The 16,713-nt window shown below is 46.6% G+C and overlaps 1 protein-coding gene across 3 annotated transcripts in view; it reads left to right on the top strand.

Annotated features, from left to right (window-relative positions):
• ZFHX3 (zinc finger homeobox 3) overlaps window positions 1-16,713 on the top strand; it is a 124,404-nt gene that overhangs the window by 87,152 nt on the left and 20,539 nt on the right. For 2 of the 3 annotated variants that reach the window (XM_089672440.1, XM_089672438.1), the window contains exons 4-6: window positions 847-954; window positions 2,999-3,117; window positions 3,483-3,683. In XM_089672440.1, coding sequence (XP_089528566.1) covers window positions 847-954; window positions 2,999-3,117; window positions 3,483-3,683 — 428 coding nt within the window. The remainder of the gene's footprint in view (window positions 1-846; window positions 955-2,998; window positions 3,118-3,482; window positions 3,684-16,713) is intronic. The other variant, XM_089672439.1, reaches the window with a different exon arrangement.

Below are 16,713 nucleotides of genomic sequence, written 5' to 3'. Positions count from 1 at the left end.
CTTTAATTCAGAGTACATGAAAGGTGTATGTAGACCCCAACCATGAGCTTCCCTTTTAACCTCGTTACAACCACCCAACACATGCAGTATGCGCAGCAGGAAAAGGGCGGGGCCTCAGTGCCCATACACTGCACATGTGCGCCACTGGGTGGCCGATGTTTGTGCTGAGAGCGCGCTCCCCTCTTGGTCCTAAAGATTGGTAGGCTGTGGGATCGACTTCTGATCATGTGACCACTGTGACAGTGGTCACATGATCGCCAATCCTTCCCCCAGGTGTTCCTAACTGTTTGAAGGGGTGTCAGGACGGGTTACGTGTTCCATCAAAAGCATTTATTTTTGTATAAGTTGGTCCTGCCGGAAAGCTTGCTCTCTGTCTGTGCAGGAGGCGGGGTTAATGGATATGGGGAGGGGTCATAAAGATAAGGAGATGTCTTTGTTGTTTGTGATCTGCCAGAATGGAAGTAGGCAGGGCTGACACCATGTGCGTAGGAAGGTGGAGCACACTAGATCTCTGGCACTTTGACCATTATCCTTCTATATACTTGCAGCATGTTTAAAGGGAAAAAAACAAAAGGAAATGTGTATGCACTGCAGATATGTACTAAATACAATTTTTTTTTTTTTTTTCTTTTTACACTTTTAACCCTTTCCAACCAACCAGGATTCATCGTTCAGATTTCCCGGTTCAGGATCTCTGGCCTTGCTCCACAGGCCTGGTCCTTGCCTCTTGGTATAACATGGAGCCTGCAATGTATTTTTCTACCATCAGATACTTTTTTTTGCTCTGTTGTGGCTAAACCTCCCTTCCCCAAACAGCTGTCCAATCAAATCTCTTTATTATTTCAGAAGATCCGGCAGAGGACCCAGAAGGAGCCTGTGATGCAGATGCTGACCCAGCGGAGGTGCCCAAAGACCAGGAACCAGAGGGGGCTAAAGACACTAATCGGGGAACAGGTACGGTCCGATATACAGCCGGTGCCATTGATTGCCAACCCGCAGCAAACAAGTGCCTTGAGAAGCGATGACCCTCTGGAGTGTTTTCGGGGATTCTGCATTTTGAAACATTCTAACAAGCTTGCATTTTTGTATTTTTAGAACTTTTTTTTTTGTTTTTGCTTGTACAAGTTTGTGTATTTTTATTTGGAATTTAGATATGGGGTAATGTATCATTTGACATTTCTAAATGGCTGCTGAGAGGAAGTTGGTCACACAGAGAGAAAATCGTTTGTCGGACCGAACAGCCTGAGGGATTTGCATTGAGAGAGGGGAGCAGTAAAGCACAGTCACTATGCTGCACTTCTAATGAGAAATTATACACAGAAGAAGCATTTTTCATGCGATTCTAAAGTCATTTTTCAAAAATAACAATTAGCCACCTTACTAACCATTCTGTATCAGCCACCTCTCTCTTCCAATCCCTCCACTGGCCCCCACTCAGTGTCCTCCACCCCTCTCTGCCAATCCCTCCACTGGCCCCCACTCAGTGTCCTCCACCCCTCTCTGCCAATCCCTCCACTGGCCCCCACTCAGTGTCCTCCACCCCTCTCTGCCAATCCCTCCACTGGCCTCCACTCAGTGTCCTCCACCTCTCTCTGCTGATCCCTCCACTGGTTTCCATTCAGTGTCCTCCACCCCTCTTTGCCGATCCCTCCACTGACCTCCATTCAGTGTCCTCCACCCCTCTCTGCCAATCCCTCCACTGGCCTCCACCCCTCTCTGCCAATCCCTCCACTGGCCTCCACCCCTCTTGCCAATCCCTCCACTGGCCTCCATTCAGTGTCCTCCATCTCTCTCTGCCGATCCCTCCACTGGCCCCCACTCAGTGTCCTCCACCCCTCTCTGCCGATCCCTCCACTACTCAGTACCCTCCACCCCGCTCTGCCAATCCCTCCACTGGCCTCCACCCCTCTCTGCCAATCCCTCCACTGACCTCCACTCAGTGTCCTCCACCCCTCTCTGTCAATCCCTCCACTGACCTCCACTCAGTGTCCTCCTCCCCTCTCTGCCAATCCCTCCACTGGCTTTCCATTGCCCAGCGGACAAAATTCAAAACATTAACAATAACGTACAAAGCCATTTATAACTCCGCCCCAAATTACATCACCGATCTTGTCTCCAAATACCACCCAAACCGTACTCTCCGCTCCTCGCATGATCTCCTGCTCTCTAGCTCCCTTGTCTCCTCCTCCCATGCTCATCTCCAGGACTTCTCCAGAGCTTCCTCCATCCTCTGGAATTCTCTACCCCAATTTATCAGACTATCGCCTGCTCTGCTCACTTTTAGGCGATCTCTGAAAACCGATCTCTTCAGGGAAGCCTATCCTGCCCTCAGCTAATAATGGAATCTTCTACTCCTCCTACCGGTCCATCCCCCACAGTTACTACCTTTTTATACCACTAGCCCCTCCCTCTTGGATTGTAAGCTCCAAGGATCAGGCCCTCCTATCCCTCTTGTATTGAACTGTATTGTTTCTGTATTGTCTCCCTTTATATTGTAAAGCGCTGAGCAAACTGTTGGCGCCATAAATCCTGTATAAAAATATACTTACCTGCTCTGTGTAATGGTTTTGTACAGAGCATCCCCAATCCTCCTCTGATTTCCCCACTGACGCTCCTGGCTGCTCCCCCTTGCCGAATACCCCCCATTAGCAAGCTGCTCGCTATGGGGCACTCATGCATGCTCGCTCCCGAGCCGGCTGTGTGTGTCCATTGACACACACAGCACAGCTTGCCCCCACCCCCTCCTCACTGGCTGTGGTTGACAACAGGAGCCAGTGGTTCCTGTTGCTGTCTCTGAGCCAATGAGGAGGGAAAGAGCACAGCATGCAGAAGGTTTTTTTACCTTCAGACAGATATAAAAGGTGCATCGTCTGCATTGAGTTTATTGTTAATAATTGTAGTTCTCAAAATTAGGTTCTGTCAGACAGAGGACTTAACACAGAATCTAGGACTGATGATTGTGTTGCAAAACTCCTTATTACATTCGTTTTTGTCACAGCACCTTCTGTTCCGCCTGAGCGGGATCCACCTGACTCAGTACCTGCCAAGCTGTCCTCCCATACGAGCGCCGAGCCTCCCCCTAAGAGACCAAGATCTGCCGAGGAGAAGAGAGAGCAGGTAGTAGTTTCTGTTGTTCTTCTTGCCTTTTGTATAACTCATCATCCTCCTTCCGTATGTTGTGTACCTTGTTCATCCTCTGCTGCCTGCTCTCACCCCTTTCCTCCCTTTTGTATAACTCCTCATCCTCCTTCCCTATGTTGTGTACCTTGTTCATCCTCTGCTGCCTGCTCTCACCCCTTTCCTCCCTTTTGTATAACTCCTCATCCTCCTTCTGTATGTTGTGTACCTTGTTCATCCTCTGCTGCCTGCTCTCACCCCTTTCCTCCCTTTTGTATAACTCCTCATCCTCCTTCCTTATGTTGTGTACCTTGTTCATCCTGCCTGCTCTCATCCCTTTCCTCCCTTGTTTTTCCTGCCTCCAGCTCTTCCAGTGTCCATACTGCAAGTACACCAATGCAGACGTCAATAGACTGCGGGTCCACGCCATGACGCAGCACTCCGTGCAGCCAATGCTGCGCTGTCCACTTTGCCAAGATATGTTAAACAACAAGATCCACCTACAGCTGCACCTCACCCACCTGCACAGCGTGGCCCCGGACTGCGTGGACAAACTCATCATTACAGTAAGTGGCACACACATCTTTGGGTCGGTTGTGAAGAACTGGCCCCTGTCTGTGCTGTTGTGGTCATCAGGTACCAAATGGAACAACTACCGAAAGATACTTTAGACGCCATAAAAAAAAGGGTGTTATCACATTGGTTGAGACATTTTAACCTCTTCACGCTGGCCGCATGCAAATGTGCAGCCTCCCGGAGTCTGGGCCTAGAGGCCGAGCGGCCGCACATTTGTGTTCTATTAAAAAAGGACATATGTGCCGAGAGCACGGGCCCTGCGCGCTCCCAGCACACATGTCCGGTACTCACGGAAAGGTACCGATCTCCTCTTTCGATCGGGACCTTTCCCGATCATGTGACCGCCGTGACCCAAAACCCCGCCTCCCGGCTTCTGAAACTCTTAAAGGGCCAGGAGGCGCTGGCCTGAAGAGGTTAAGGTTTGGATTACCCCCCGGTCACATCAAGCTGGACTTACAGTGAAGTCGCACGATTTCAAAGTCGGGTGAGATTCCGATTTCAGGTGCAATTTGCAAGACATCTGACACGGATGTCTATGCAAATCGCACCAAAAGTAGACCATGTACTACTTTAGAAATCGGTGCGGCTCCGACCAAGTCGGAACCGCACCGATTTGACCGCTGTAACTGCGGACAATAGGGTGTGACTTGGCGTACAATTTGCATGCCAGGTCACACCCGATGTGACCGGGGTGTAAAGGACAGCTCTTCTTTAATACCATTATAATGACTACCCCCTCAGACCCCAGAGGCTCATACTTACCTGCCCTCACTTCTGCCAGATCTGGCTGGGCATTTGCTTCTTCTGCATTCCTATAGGGAGGCAGTTTCGTTGAGTCTATCCTGTGTCACAATGGTGGACGGTCTGGAGTAAATAGAGGTTTTTCCATTGTTGTGCTTTTCCTAAACGGTGTACTCAGCTTTTTTTCTGATGAAAGGCAACAGAAAAAAAACAGGTCTGCTTCAATGGAACTTTAGTGCAAATCCCGGACGAGCCCCCAACTGTTGTGCTTTATGGCAATGTGACCTTACTAGATGCAAAGCAAAACATCCGAGGCTGCATAGAAGAAACAGCCATCTGATCTAGTGACTCTGCAGTGGTGGCTGTGCAGTTGCCTCTCCACATAGTGACCAGGGGCAGACTGACCATTTGGAAACTCGGGCACTGCCCGAGGGCCCAGGGTCAGTAGGGGGCCCCAAGAGATGCCCCTGGTACCTTTTTCATAGGCTTTTTTGAGTGTGGGCAAGGACACAAGGGCCCCATGATCCCCTATTGCCCGGGTGCCCCATGAGTTGTCAGTCTGCCCCTGATAGTGACTGCCTATCTTTCACTGCGATTGTGTTACAAACTCCATATAACCATAGTATGATGGTAATAGGATCCGCCTGTTGGTCACGGCTGGGGAAGTATAGCGGGGTCACTGGGTCTAGTTACAGCAGCCAAACACATAATGGGGGAGATGTAATCAAACCGATGCACTCAGAATCTGGTGTAGCTATGTATGGTAGCCAATCGGCTTCGACAACAAGACCTGGAAGCTGACTGGTTTATGTGCAGAGCTGCACCAGATATTGCACTCTAATTCTAGTTCACTGGTTGATAAATCTTTGGGGCCAGTTAAAAACGTTCAGCTGATTCCCCCTCCCAGCCCCAGCCTTACGATTTGCAGCCCATGAGGAGTATGGCAGTTGCTAGTATGGTGGATGTATCTAGTGAAAGGAGGACTTCAACAAAATGGTGGCCATCTGCACACAGGCACCGACTCCCTGATGCATAAATGTAATGAAATGGGTAAATGGCCAGCTTACATTTCGGGAGTGCTTGGATATAGACATAGGAATTTGGCTAGTGGGGCATCTATAAAAAGTTGGAAGCTGGAGCCACATAACAGGTCACTTTAAAGCCAATATTTTCACATTAACTTAGTGGTTGTAAACCCTTCATATACCCAGTGAAGTGTCCGGCCTGATACAGAGATGAAACAAATCCTCCTACACAAGTTGTACTTGTTTATCTGCAGTATTCTCTATATCTGTTGAAAGTGCTGAGTTTATAAAGCTTGTCTGAGAGTTCAGAAAAAAGGAGGTGGAGAGCTGAGATTACACTCTGCAGAGCTCAGTGGGGAGAGCTCTGGGAGCTGATTGGAGGGAAGAGACATACCCCCCCCCTCCTTCACACAGCATACACACAGGAACAGAGCTGATTGGAGGGAAGAGACACCCCCCCCCCTTCATACAGCATACACACAGGAACAGAGCTGATTGGAGGGAAGACACACCCCCCCTCACACAGCATACACACAGGAACAGAGCTGAAGCTGTCAGTCTACTGGAGCTCCCTCCCCTGTCACCATTTTTCTCTTGGTGTCGGGAAAACTTGTCAAAAGTGACTCACTCTGACAGCAGAGGAAGGAGGCAGCAGACAGCAATGACACTTAGTGCTCTGGACTGCGACAAGTACACACTATAGAGGGATGTGCTTTGTTCATATTTCATGTCTGAGGTTTACAACACTTTAAATAGGAGGAGATGATCTTCCCACGGAAAGGAGAATCCATTCCTAAAATCCGTGGAGATGCCCATGGCAGATCTGTGCGCATGCCCAGCTCGCACTAGCGTAATGTCGCTACTAACTCCCTGCAACCTGCCCTGTGTCAAGTCCGTTACCACAGCAACCAGGACTTCACTTCTGCTCCAAATCCTGCACCACTGTTCACAGGCACACTCTGTCCTGTCCTCTGTAACACGCGGCGCGCGGTCACGCCACTCCTGTGACCAAGGAACCCGAACGCGCTACATCATGCCTTGTCGCAGCCAGCCCCGCGGCTCCCCTGATCGCGTCGCCTCCGGTCTCTCACTGCCCTTTAATGTGAAACGTGCCTTTCGCCCTTTATCTCCCCGTCCTCCTTTTTTGGTGTCGTGTCCCCGCTGCCGTTTGCACACATTGGCCAGGAATTTAAGTAGCAGCGCTTGGCTCATGTTTGCCAATTAGATGGTGTAAATTCAAAGTGACCTTAATATCCTCCCATTGCTAACGAGTTTCTCTCTCCAACCTTTGCACTCTTTGTAATGGAAATATGTAGTCTGTCTGCAAGGAGGATTTGCATGTTGGACCTCGCTGACAGTCAGAAGGGTTTTCTTCCCCCCTTGACCTCCTTCCTCTTTCCTTTGTCTGTGTCCTTAGTTTTCCTCTCACCGTCAGCTGCTTTTCTTCGTCTACACCCCCCCCCCCCTTTTTGCTCACTATTTGTCTCTACCGCCTCCCCCTGGTCCCCCCACCTTTTTTTTATTTTCTATTCCTTTTCTCTATGCATATCGCAATGAGGAAAGTAGTCTGGTTATAGGAAAGGCCCTGCAAGTCCGGCATCCACCTCTCAGGCCTCAGCATGGTGTAAACAGCCTCTGAAAACGTGGCCATGCGCTGTCAGCTGGGCCTCCTCACACAATTAGCATGTAATTATCCCGTGTGATGGGCAGCCAGAGGAGAGGCAGCTGACACGTTGCATCGGTGACCCGCGTGTCAGAGATCAGTGGGCGCAGCGAGCAGTGCAGTGTGCTCCTTAATGATGCCATTTACATATCTGGCCGGGCAGCTGCGTAGTGCAGGACCCATACTGTGCTCTATGCAGGACAAGTGTCATTATTTACACTGCATGCTGGCCATGGAGAGGAGCACAGCGTTCTCGCGTGCGCAGCTAGACTTGGCGAGAGATTGTCGCAGAAAGCAGACAATTTTGTAGAAATTGCGCAACAGTACAATCGTGTACGAGGCGTGAGCGGTCACAGATATGGCGGATTGGAGCCCCTCTGTGTGGGGCAGCACAGTGGCTAAATGGTTAGCATTTCCACCTGGCAGTACTCGGGTCGCTGGTTCAAATCCCGACCACGGCACCACCTGCCTGGAGTTTGCATGTTCTTCCTGTGCCTGCATGGGTTTCCTCCTACTCTCCAAAGACATGCTGGTAGGTGAATTGGCTCCTGTCTAAATTGTCCCTAGTATGTGTATGAATGTGAGTTAGGGACCTTAGATTGTACGCCCCTTGAGGGTTAGGGACCTTAGATTGTACGCCCCTTGAGGGTTAGGGACCTTAGATTGTACGCCCCTTGAGGGTTAGGGACCTTAGATTGTACGCCCCTTGAGGGTTAGGGACCTTAGATTGTACGCCCCTTGAGGGTTAGGGACTGATGTGAATGTACAATATATATGGAAAAGCACTGCGTAAATTGACAGCATTATACAAGTACCTGAAATAAATAAATTAAGCATCGATTTAGACTTTGGGGTGATTTACTAAAATTGGAGAGTGTAAAATCTAGTGCAGCTCTGCATTGAAACCAATCGGCTTCCAGGTTTTTGTTTTTTTTTTTTCTGTCAAAGCTTAATTGAACAAACTCAAGTTAGACGCCGATTGGTTTCCAGGCAGAGCTGCACCAGATTTCGCACTCTCTCCAGTTTTAGTAAATCAACCTTTATGTATCTCATTAATGCCCCATCTTATCCCATGTTAAGGTAGCGCATTCATTTTAAATAGGTTAGTAACAAACGCACTGAAAAAAAAAAAAATCGTCCAATAAAACGGCGCACCACTCCACACGTGTTCTGGTATGCTGCAGTGTAGGTGAGTTGCCCGCTGTTGTAACCGTGCGATTAAAAGTGACTGGGACAGTGTTTGGTATTGAGCAGGGCACAGATATGGACGCACGCTAAAAAATTTGTTTAGGATAGACAACAATTTGTAAACGCGGAATAATAAATTTAAAGTAGTCGAAGGTTTTTTTTACTTTCATGAATTCTATGCATGAAGGTAAAAAAAAAGCCTTCTGTGTGCAGCTTTCCCAGAGCCCCCTCAGTACACACCTGAGCCCGATTTCGATCCAGCAATGTTCATGGGAGCAGTGGCTCACTCCTCAGTGGCTCAGAGACCAGAGCGGGAGTCAGTCACAGCCAGTGAAAAGGCAGCAGGGGGCGGGGCCCAATAGACACACAGAATCGGCTTGGGAGCGAGCGGCACACTAGTGCACCCACAGCAAGCAGGGCGAGGAGCACCAACAGGGGACCGGAGAAGAGGAAGATCTGGGCTGCTCTGTGCAAACCATTACACAGAGCAGGTAAGTATGACATCTTTTTTGTGTTTTTTTTTTTTTTTATTGTAACCTTTAGTATCACTTTATATTACTGCCCGACTAGGAGCTGCATACAGAGAATCCGGAAAATAGACATAGTGGGAATTTTCAGAGGTGGTGGTTTTAGGATTCACGCACACAAAAGACTAGGCAAAGTCCCTTGTTCCCTATGAGGACAGTTCACATGGATTGCACGCAAAACATTTAGATAGATGCATCTGCGTAACAGGTACCAACTATCTGGACTCTCAGGACTTCTATTAGTTGCATCCTGTTGCTTTAAAAACAGACTCACCTCTTCTTCTTTTTTTAACTAAACAGATTGCAGTAAATTCCCATTTGGACTTGACATAAAAGAATGGCCCTCCACCCAGCCTCCACCATAGAGAAATGCTCCTAATTATGCTCATTATAGTATATGGCCTTTTATAAGTGACACATCGTGCTAATAGGTATCTTTACAGCTATGTTTGGAACTGTGATTTAGTCTCTTTAAAGTTGGACTCCTTTTACCTGTGATGTTTCCTTTAATCTGTCCACCCATTGAACTCCATTGTCACATCCTGATCATGTGCAATGTTGCTTTTATTATGGTTTACTATGGGGCCACCTTGCATGTCAGTCCTGAGTTCTGACACATTCCCACAGGTCACTGCCAGAGTATCCCTCCCCTCTTCTAGCAGAGGGGACAAGCCATGCTATACTAGTAAAAAAGAAAGTGTCTAAAGCCAAGAACAAAAATAATATATTACAGCTTACCAGTCTTTGGAAATAGTGGCTGCATTTTTTTTTTCCTTTTTGTTTTCACCTGGTTGTCCTGCCAGTGATGCACTTCCTGTCCCAGAGTGACAACCCTCGATCATTGTTTCATATCTATGGAGGAGTATCGTTGTCACTCCAGGACAGGAAATCCTTTAGAACCAAAGAACACATTTTCTTTTCCCCATTGCCTGAAGATCGGCGGAAGGTGTTTATTAGTCCTCAGAGGTAAACTGGGCAGAGCTGATAGGGGTATTGGAGGTGACACTGTAGAATCACAGGATGGTGCTGGATTTCTGGAAGGATTAACAGGGGAGCTTTTTGCACTTATCAAAGAAATAAAACAGAGAGATATCATTTTACCCCGGTACAAAACATTAGTAAGACCTCATGTGGAATATGCAGTTCAGTTTTGGGCACCAATTTACAAAAAGAACATTGGGGAACTGGAGGAAGTACAGAAAAGGGGCAACCAAACTGATAAGAGACATGGAGGAGCTCAGCTATGAGGAAAGATTAGAGAAACTGAATTTATTCTCTACGGAGAAGAGATTAAGGGGGGATATGATCACCGTGTATAATACATAAGGGGGGGGGGGGGGAATAGGATCTCCGTGTGCAATACATCGGGGGGGGGGGGGGGGATATGATCTCCGTGTATAATACATCAGGGGGGGGGGGATATGATCTCCGTGTATAATACATCAGGGGGGGGGATATGATCTCCGTGTATAATACATAAGGGGGGGGGGATATGATCTCCGTGTGTAATACATCGGGGGGGGGGGATATGATCTCCGTGTGTAATACATCGGGGGGGGGGGGGGGGGGGGGATATGATCTCCGTGTATAATACATAAGGGGGGATATGATCTCCGTGTATAAAAACATTAGTGGTTCATATAGTGAACTCGGTGTAGAGCTATTCACCCTGAGGTTATCACAGAGGACAAGGAAGCATTCTTTATGTCTGGAGGAAAAGAGATTTAATCTCCAAATATGGAAAGGTTTCTTCACAGTAAGAGCTGTGAGAATGTGGAATAGACTCCCTCCAGAGTTGGTTGTGGCCAGCTCAGTGGATTGCTGTAGGAAAGTCCTGGATTCTTTCTTGGATACACAGAATATAACTGGATATAACATTTATAGGGAAAGTTGATCCAGGAAATATCTGATTGCCTCTCAGGAAGGTATTTGTTTTTTCCATGCAGGAGCAAATTGGATCGTGCTTTGCTGGGGGATTTTTTTTTCCGGCTTCCTCTGGATCAACTGTGGGTGTAGGATAACTTTTTTTTTTTTAATATATTATTGGTTGAACTGGATGGACTTTTGTCTTTTTTCAGCCAGACTATGTAACTTTTAATGATCTATTTAAAGCAGGCCATGCAGGATTTACTCAAACTGCCCAGGTCCCCTACCTCTTTCACAAATCACCTACTGGTAATGGGTATAAAGGCTGAAAGTTTTTTTTTTTTTACCTTCATGCACTGTATGTATGAAGATAACCTTCAACGCCCCCTTAATACTCGATCTTGGTCCAGAGATGTGCACAGGAGACTTGGCTTTCTCGGCTCTCTCTCTCCTCATTGTCTGAGACACAGCCGTGGGAGCCATTGGCTGCTGCTGTCAATCACAACCTGTAAGGAGGGAGCGGGAGGTGTGGCTAAGGCCTGCTCTGCTGTGTCTTATGGATACAGAGAGTGGGACTCAGGTGCGAGCACACACCAGTGCCCCAATAGCAAGAAGCTTGCTATGGGGGCACTGCTCGGGGGGGGGAGGAGCCAAAAGTGACAGCAAGGAATCCGAGAAGAGGATCGGGGCTGCTCTGTGCAAAACCACTGTACAGAGCAGGTATTACATGTTTGGTATTTAAAAAAAAACACAACTTTAGTATCACTTTAATAATAATAAAATTGGGAACACCATATATGTAATACTCCCCTTAATCTGCAAGTATAGGTCCTCTAACTCTCCACAGTGAGGTACGGTCCACATAACCTAGCAAAGCTTCCTAAAATAATCTCTTAACTGAGAAGTCCAAGAAAGCGGCTACCTCCCAAGGTTTGACCTACAATATTTTATTTGAAATAGTGCAAAAAGTTAAACATACATCTATGGTATCGAAACTGGAAAACACCTCTGCCATACACCCATTAAAAAATGTCTTGTCGTTAAAAAAAAAAAAAAAAAAAAAAAAAAGGTCTGCAGTGAATGGCAGTCGAAACATGTAGATGTTGTCACAACATCCCTTCCAGAAATGACCATTTGGTCCCTTGTAGGTATTGAGGTCTTTCTTGGACTTCTCTTAGCCTAGATATTCTTTCTAAAATTTACCTGTAAAGAAAAAAAAAAAAACCACAAAAACCATAGAAATATACCTACCTTACCCCCTGCATCACTGGGTGCGAGATCACTATCCTTGCTGGAAGATTCCTGAGGAACACAAAGTGAAATCTAGAGAGAAAACACTCTAGTCCATTGTGAGACTTTTTTTTTTTTGGGCGAGATTTCGGCAGCTTTATATTCCCTAGCTCTCATTGGATGGAGTGTCCTATTTACCTAGGTGCCACGGGCAGGAGATAGGTGGTAAGTACCTGAAAACTTTACAGGTACATTTTACATTTGGTACTTTACAGGTACATTTGAATTGTAGGGGATTTGTGAGGAGGGGGACCTGAACAGTGTAAGTGGATCTTCCCATCCAAATGCAACATCTGCTTTAACAGACCAAAAAGAAGCCAATAAGAGACGTTCATTGCTTGGTTTTATGCACTGTAAACGTAGGTATAGATTTCACAGACCAAGGTTGTTTGTCAGCCAAAAGGAAACCAGTAAATCTATAGAGATCGAAGAAAAGGGACCAAGATTAGTCATGGCAGCCTAGATTGTAAGCTCGAAAGAGCAGGGCCCTTGACCCCCTCGTGTTTTGTTACTGTATTGTCATGTCCTGTCCCCACTATAATGTACAGCGCTGAGCAAACCTTTTAGTGCTATATAAATATTGTATAATAATGGCAGCCACCTTTAGTGTATCTGTGCCAACGGACTGCAAAATGGAAATTGAGTTTGAGCTACCCAAAAATATTATCTGGTTATCCTGGCCTGTAAATGTAGGTCGGATTGGGTTGTCTATAGCAGGGGGTCTCCAAACTTTCTTAAACAAAGGACCAGTTTTCTGACCTTCAGATTGTGAGAGTAGAAATTGAGAGTGAGAAGAAAAAAAAAAAAAAGTGAGAGAAATTGTTGGTATCAGGAAAAGGAATAGTGCCCCTTCGTTGGCGGCAGTGGAAGGGATAGTGCCCCATCGTTGGTGGCAGTCGAAGGAATAGTGCCCCTTCATTGGCGTCAGTGGAAGGAATAGGGCCCCATCGTTGGCAGCAGTGGAAGGAATAGTGCCCTGTCATTGGCATCAGTGGGTGGAATAGCGCCCTGTCATGGGGAGCAATAGTACCCAAAGGGCTGGATAAAGGCAACAGTGGGAGGAATAGTGCCCCATTGTTGGTGTCAGTGGGATGAATAGTGCCCCAAGGGCCAGATAAAGGGAAGCAAAAGGCCACACCCACTGTTGGCATCAGTGGAAGGAATAGTACCCAAAGGGCTGGATAAAGGCAAGCAAAAAAAACATCAGTGGGAGGAATAGTACCCCATTATTGGTGTCAGTGGGAGGAATAGTGTCCCATCATTGGTGTCAGTGGGAGGAATAGTGCCCCATAGTTTGTGTCAGTGGGAGAAATACTGCCCCATAGTTTGTGTCAGTGGGAGAAATACTGCCCCACAGTTTGTGTCAGTGGGAGAAATACTGCCCCAAGGGCCAGATAAAGGGACGCAAAAGGCCACACCCAGCCCCTGGTCTATAGGATACAAAACCTTCAGCTGGTGGCGTTGAGGTATTCTGTTTGGGCTGCCTGGTATACAAATAAATATGCACTTTTGGGACATGGGAGTGCCTGCCCATAGCAGCACATAAGAAATAGTTTGATTTTTTTTTTTTTCTTGTTTCACAAAACTCCATCTCCTGTCATAAGGCAGCTTTCCTGGTGCATTTTTTTTTCGGCACACTTTAAGGGTCGTCTCTCCGCATGGAGATAGGATATTAGCTCCATTGTTTGCCGGGTTGTGTAATATCACTGGAAATTTGATGCGGGAGGCATTTTAAGAGGCGAGGCACAGAAAAGGTAGCAGACACATTAGACCTCTCAAAACCTGCCAGAATTCCAATCAGGAGAGATGATTAAAGTGGAGAGCAGACAACGTCTCCGGCTCACCTCCTCGTCTGCCGTCATTCACACTTGATTGACTTCAACCTTTCAAGTACAGAAGTCTTTCTCTTATTATTCAAGGCCAGGCGAGCTTTTCTAATTAAAGTGTATGAAAACAATTATAGAGCTGTCTTGTGGAGCTTGGAATTCTCGGAGACTCCGCGCAGAGCTTTGCTCTCGCCGGGTTGCGGGGATTTAGCAGAGACGTATTCCCTCCCCTTGCCTTTAAATGAGAGTGCATCCATGCTTGTGATCGTGTCTGTCTCTTTCTGTAATGTCCTCGCACTGAAGAAGATCAGACACGAAGCCTTTGTTTCCCCCTGGTTTGATTATGTCATTGCACAAAACACGGGTTAGAAACGTACATGTAATATTAATTAAATGCAGCCATAGATGCCTTTCAGAATGCCGCCAAACATCGTTTTGGGGTTGGGGGATCACATTTATGGAGAGAAGTACGTCTTCATCAAGTGTATGTAAACCTAATCTTTAGAATCTCGTACAAGTGGTAACATTTTAACGGCCAGTATTTTAAACTGCGACTTTTATTAAAATACCTGGAGCTGCCGCCATGAATGTCCTTGCTTAGGCAGGGTCACAACACTTTGTCTTCCAACCGTCACCCTGCGGGATAGGCTTCCAATCGCGATTACACGCGGCCATTTTTAAACACCATTCAGGAAGCCTCCCTGAGAAATGCCATGAGGTCATCGCAAGCGCATGTAGACAGAAAGTAGCTGCAGCTGATCATTCATTTGAAAAAAAGAAAAATGGTAAAACACACTTTTTTTTTTAAAGGGGAAAAGGCAGTTGTTTGGTACACAGCGCCAGACATTTAGGAGGTTGTTTACGAACACTGGAGACTCTTGGTGCAGCTCTGCATAGAAACCAATCAGCTTCCAGGATTTATTGCCAAAACTTGATTGAACAAGCTAAAGTTAGAAGCTGATTGGCTCCCATGCACAGCTGCACCGGATTCTGAGTGCTCCAGTTTTCGTAAATCTCCCCCATAGCGGCTAATGAACCTGTGGGACTGTTGTAAAGCAAACCGGTCTGGTTTGGCATTGTTGGTCATACAACTCTGTTGCTTGAAGTAAAACTTCACTCTCTCTTAACCCCCCCCCCCCCCCCCCCGGCGGTATTCCTGAGTGTAGCTCGGGGTAAAGTTTCAGCACCACAAGCGGTAACCCCCCCGAGCTACACTCAGGAATACACTGCAGCGTTGCTCCGGGATCTCTTCTTCACTTACCTTGTCCTGCACTCCCGCGATGTCCCCCCTGCAGTGTCCCCGGCAATGTCTTCCGGCCGATGCCGGCATCTGTCTTCCGTTCCCTGGGACGTACGGGGGACGGAACTGGCGGGAAATTTAAAAATGTAAAAGTGACATTCACTCAATACACTAAAATCACATAGTATAACATTCCTGTATCAAACCATTTCACATACATTTTGTCCCGAGTGCTTTGTCCCGCGCCCTGCCTGCATTTTTACTGTTCTTTCTGCCTGGAAACTGAGAAACGTCCATGGCGTCCAAAAAGCGTCCCTTTAGGTCAGACGCGGTTTTAGACCGGCTAGAGAACAGCGATAGTAAATCAGAACCACTTGCAGAATTGAGTGATGATTGGTGGGGGAAATTCCTCATCAGACACTGAAAACGATTCTGCGACTGAGCTCAGCGATGTGCGAACTTGGCGCTATATTTCACATTTCAGTGTTTTTGGTTTGATTATATTATTGCATTAAATTTATTAAATTATAATTTATGATTTTGTGTTTCAAATTTTATCCTCCCCGGGATGTTTACTAGACTCTTGTTCGGACAGATTTCAGTGAGTTATTCCTAAAAATTACAGGCCTAAAATAAAAAAATACTTATTTCCATGCAAAAAATGTCCCGCTTTGAGCACAGAAATATGGACATAATCAGACCCCTAGGGAGGTTAATCGTTTTACTTTCCTATTCCTTTATGGATGCTAGCAGCATATTACATTGATTTGTTTTAAACACGCACACATTACTTCCTGGTTTCTATGCCACGGCAAATGATGTCATACATCCCAGGAGTCTTCAGGAGAGAAGGGAGGGTTCTCAGCTCAGCCAATGCCTGAGCTAAGGGCAGATGGATCAGGGGGTGTTTTTCAAAGTGATTTTTCAGCAAAAGAAAGCATGGATGTGGACGTTTGCATTGAATATTAACAATTAAATAGCATTTTTGGTTTGTGGTGCTCAGATGTAGTTCAGTTCTACTTTAGAGTACAGGCATCATGAGAGAAATATGTAGGCTGCCACGGCTGACCTTTCCTAATCAAAATGCTAGTTGCCTGGCTTTCCTGTTGATTGCTTTGCCTTTTAATGTGTTGCAAGGTACTGATCCACAAGCATAGAGTATGAGGAGTTCTAAGGGAATGCCAACTTTTATTTGCTACATACTTGTTGGGTCATCGTCACAGAAGTATCAAAGGCTAAGTTCACTTTTTAAAAAAAAAAAAAAAAATGCACAGCTTTTTTGCAGGTAAAAAAAAAAAAAAGTGCATTTATTTATTTTTTTACATTCCAGTCTGTAAGGCATTGCACTCACGCTCAGCTGATTTGTGGGGGCAATGCCTAGACCGTGCAGACCCTCGGTAAGCTGTCTGCCCGTACTTCACATGGGAAGGCAGTTACTGACTGGCAGGAAGAATTTATGGACTGTAAAAGGATTTACCAGCACCCTTTCAGTCCATTTTAGAACTACAGATCATCAGCTGCAATGGCTGATGATACTTGCAGGTATTCATTCACAGGAAACTGTGAATGAATGATGCAGCCATGTGGGCGGAGCCCCACACAGGGAGGAAGGAGCAGGGGGAGAGGAGGCAGGAGCTAGAACATATGACATGTT

The sequence above is a fragment of the Staurois parvus genome, unplaced genomic scaffold, assembly GCF_062004578.1.
Source record: "Staurois parvus isolate SC_StPar_1 unplaced genomic scaffold, SC_StPar_1.0 ptg000127l, whole genome shotgun sequence".
Taxonomy (NCBI): Eukaryota; Metazoa; Chordata; class Amphibia; order Anura; family Ranidae; genus Staurois; species Staurois parvus.
This window is presented reverse-complemented; position numbering and strand designations above follow the sequence as displayed.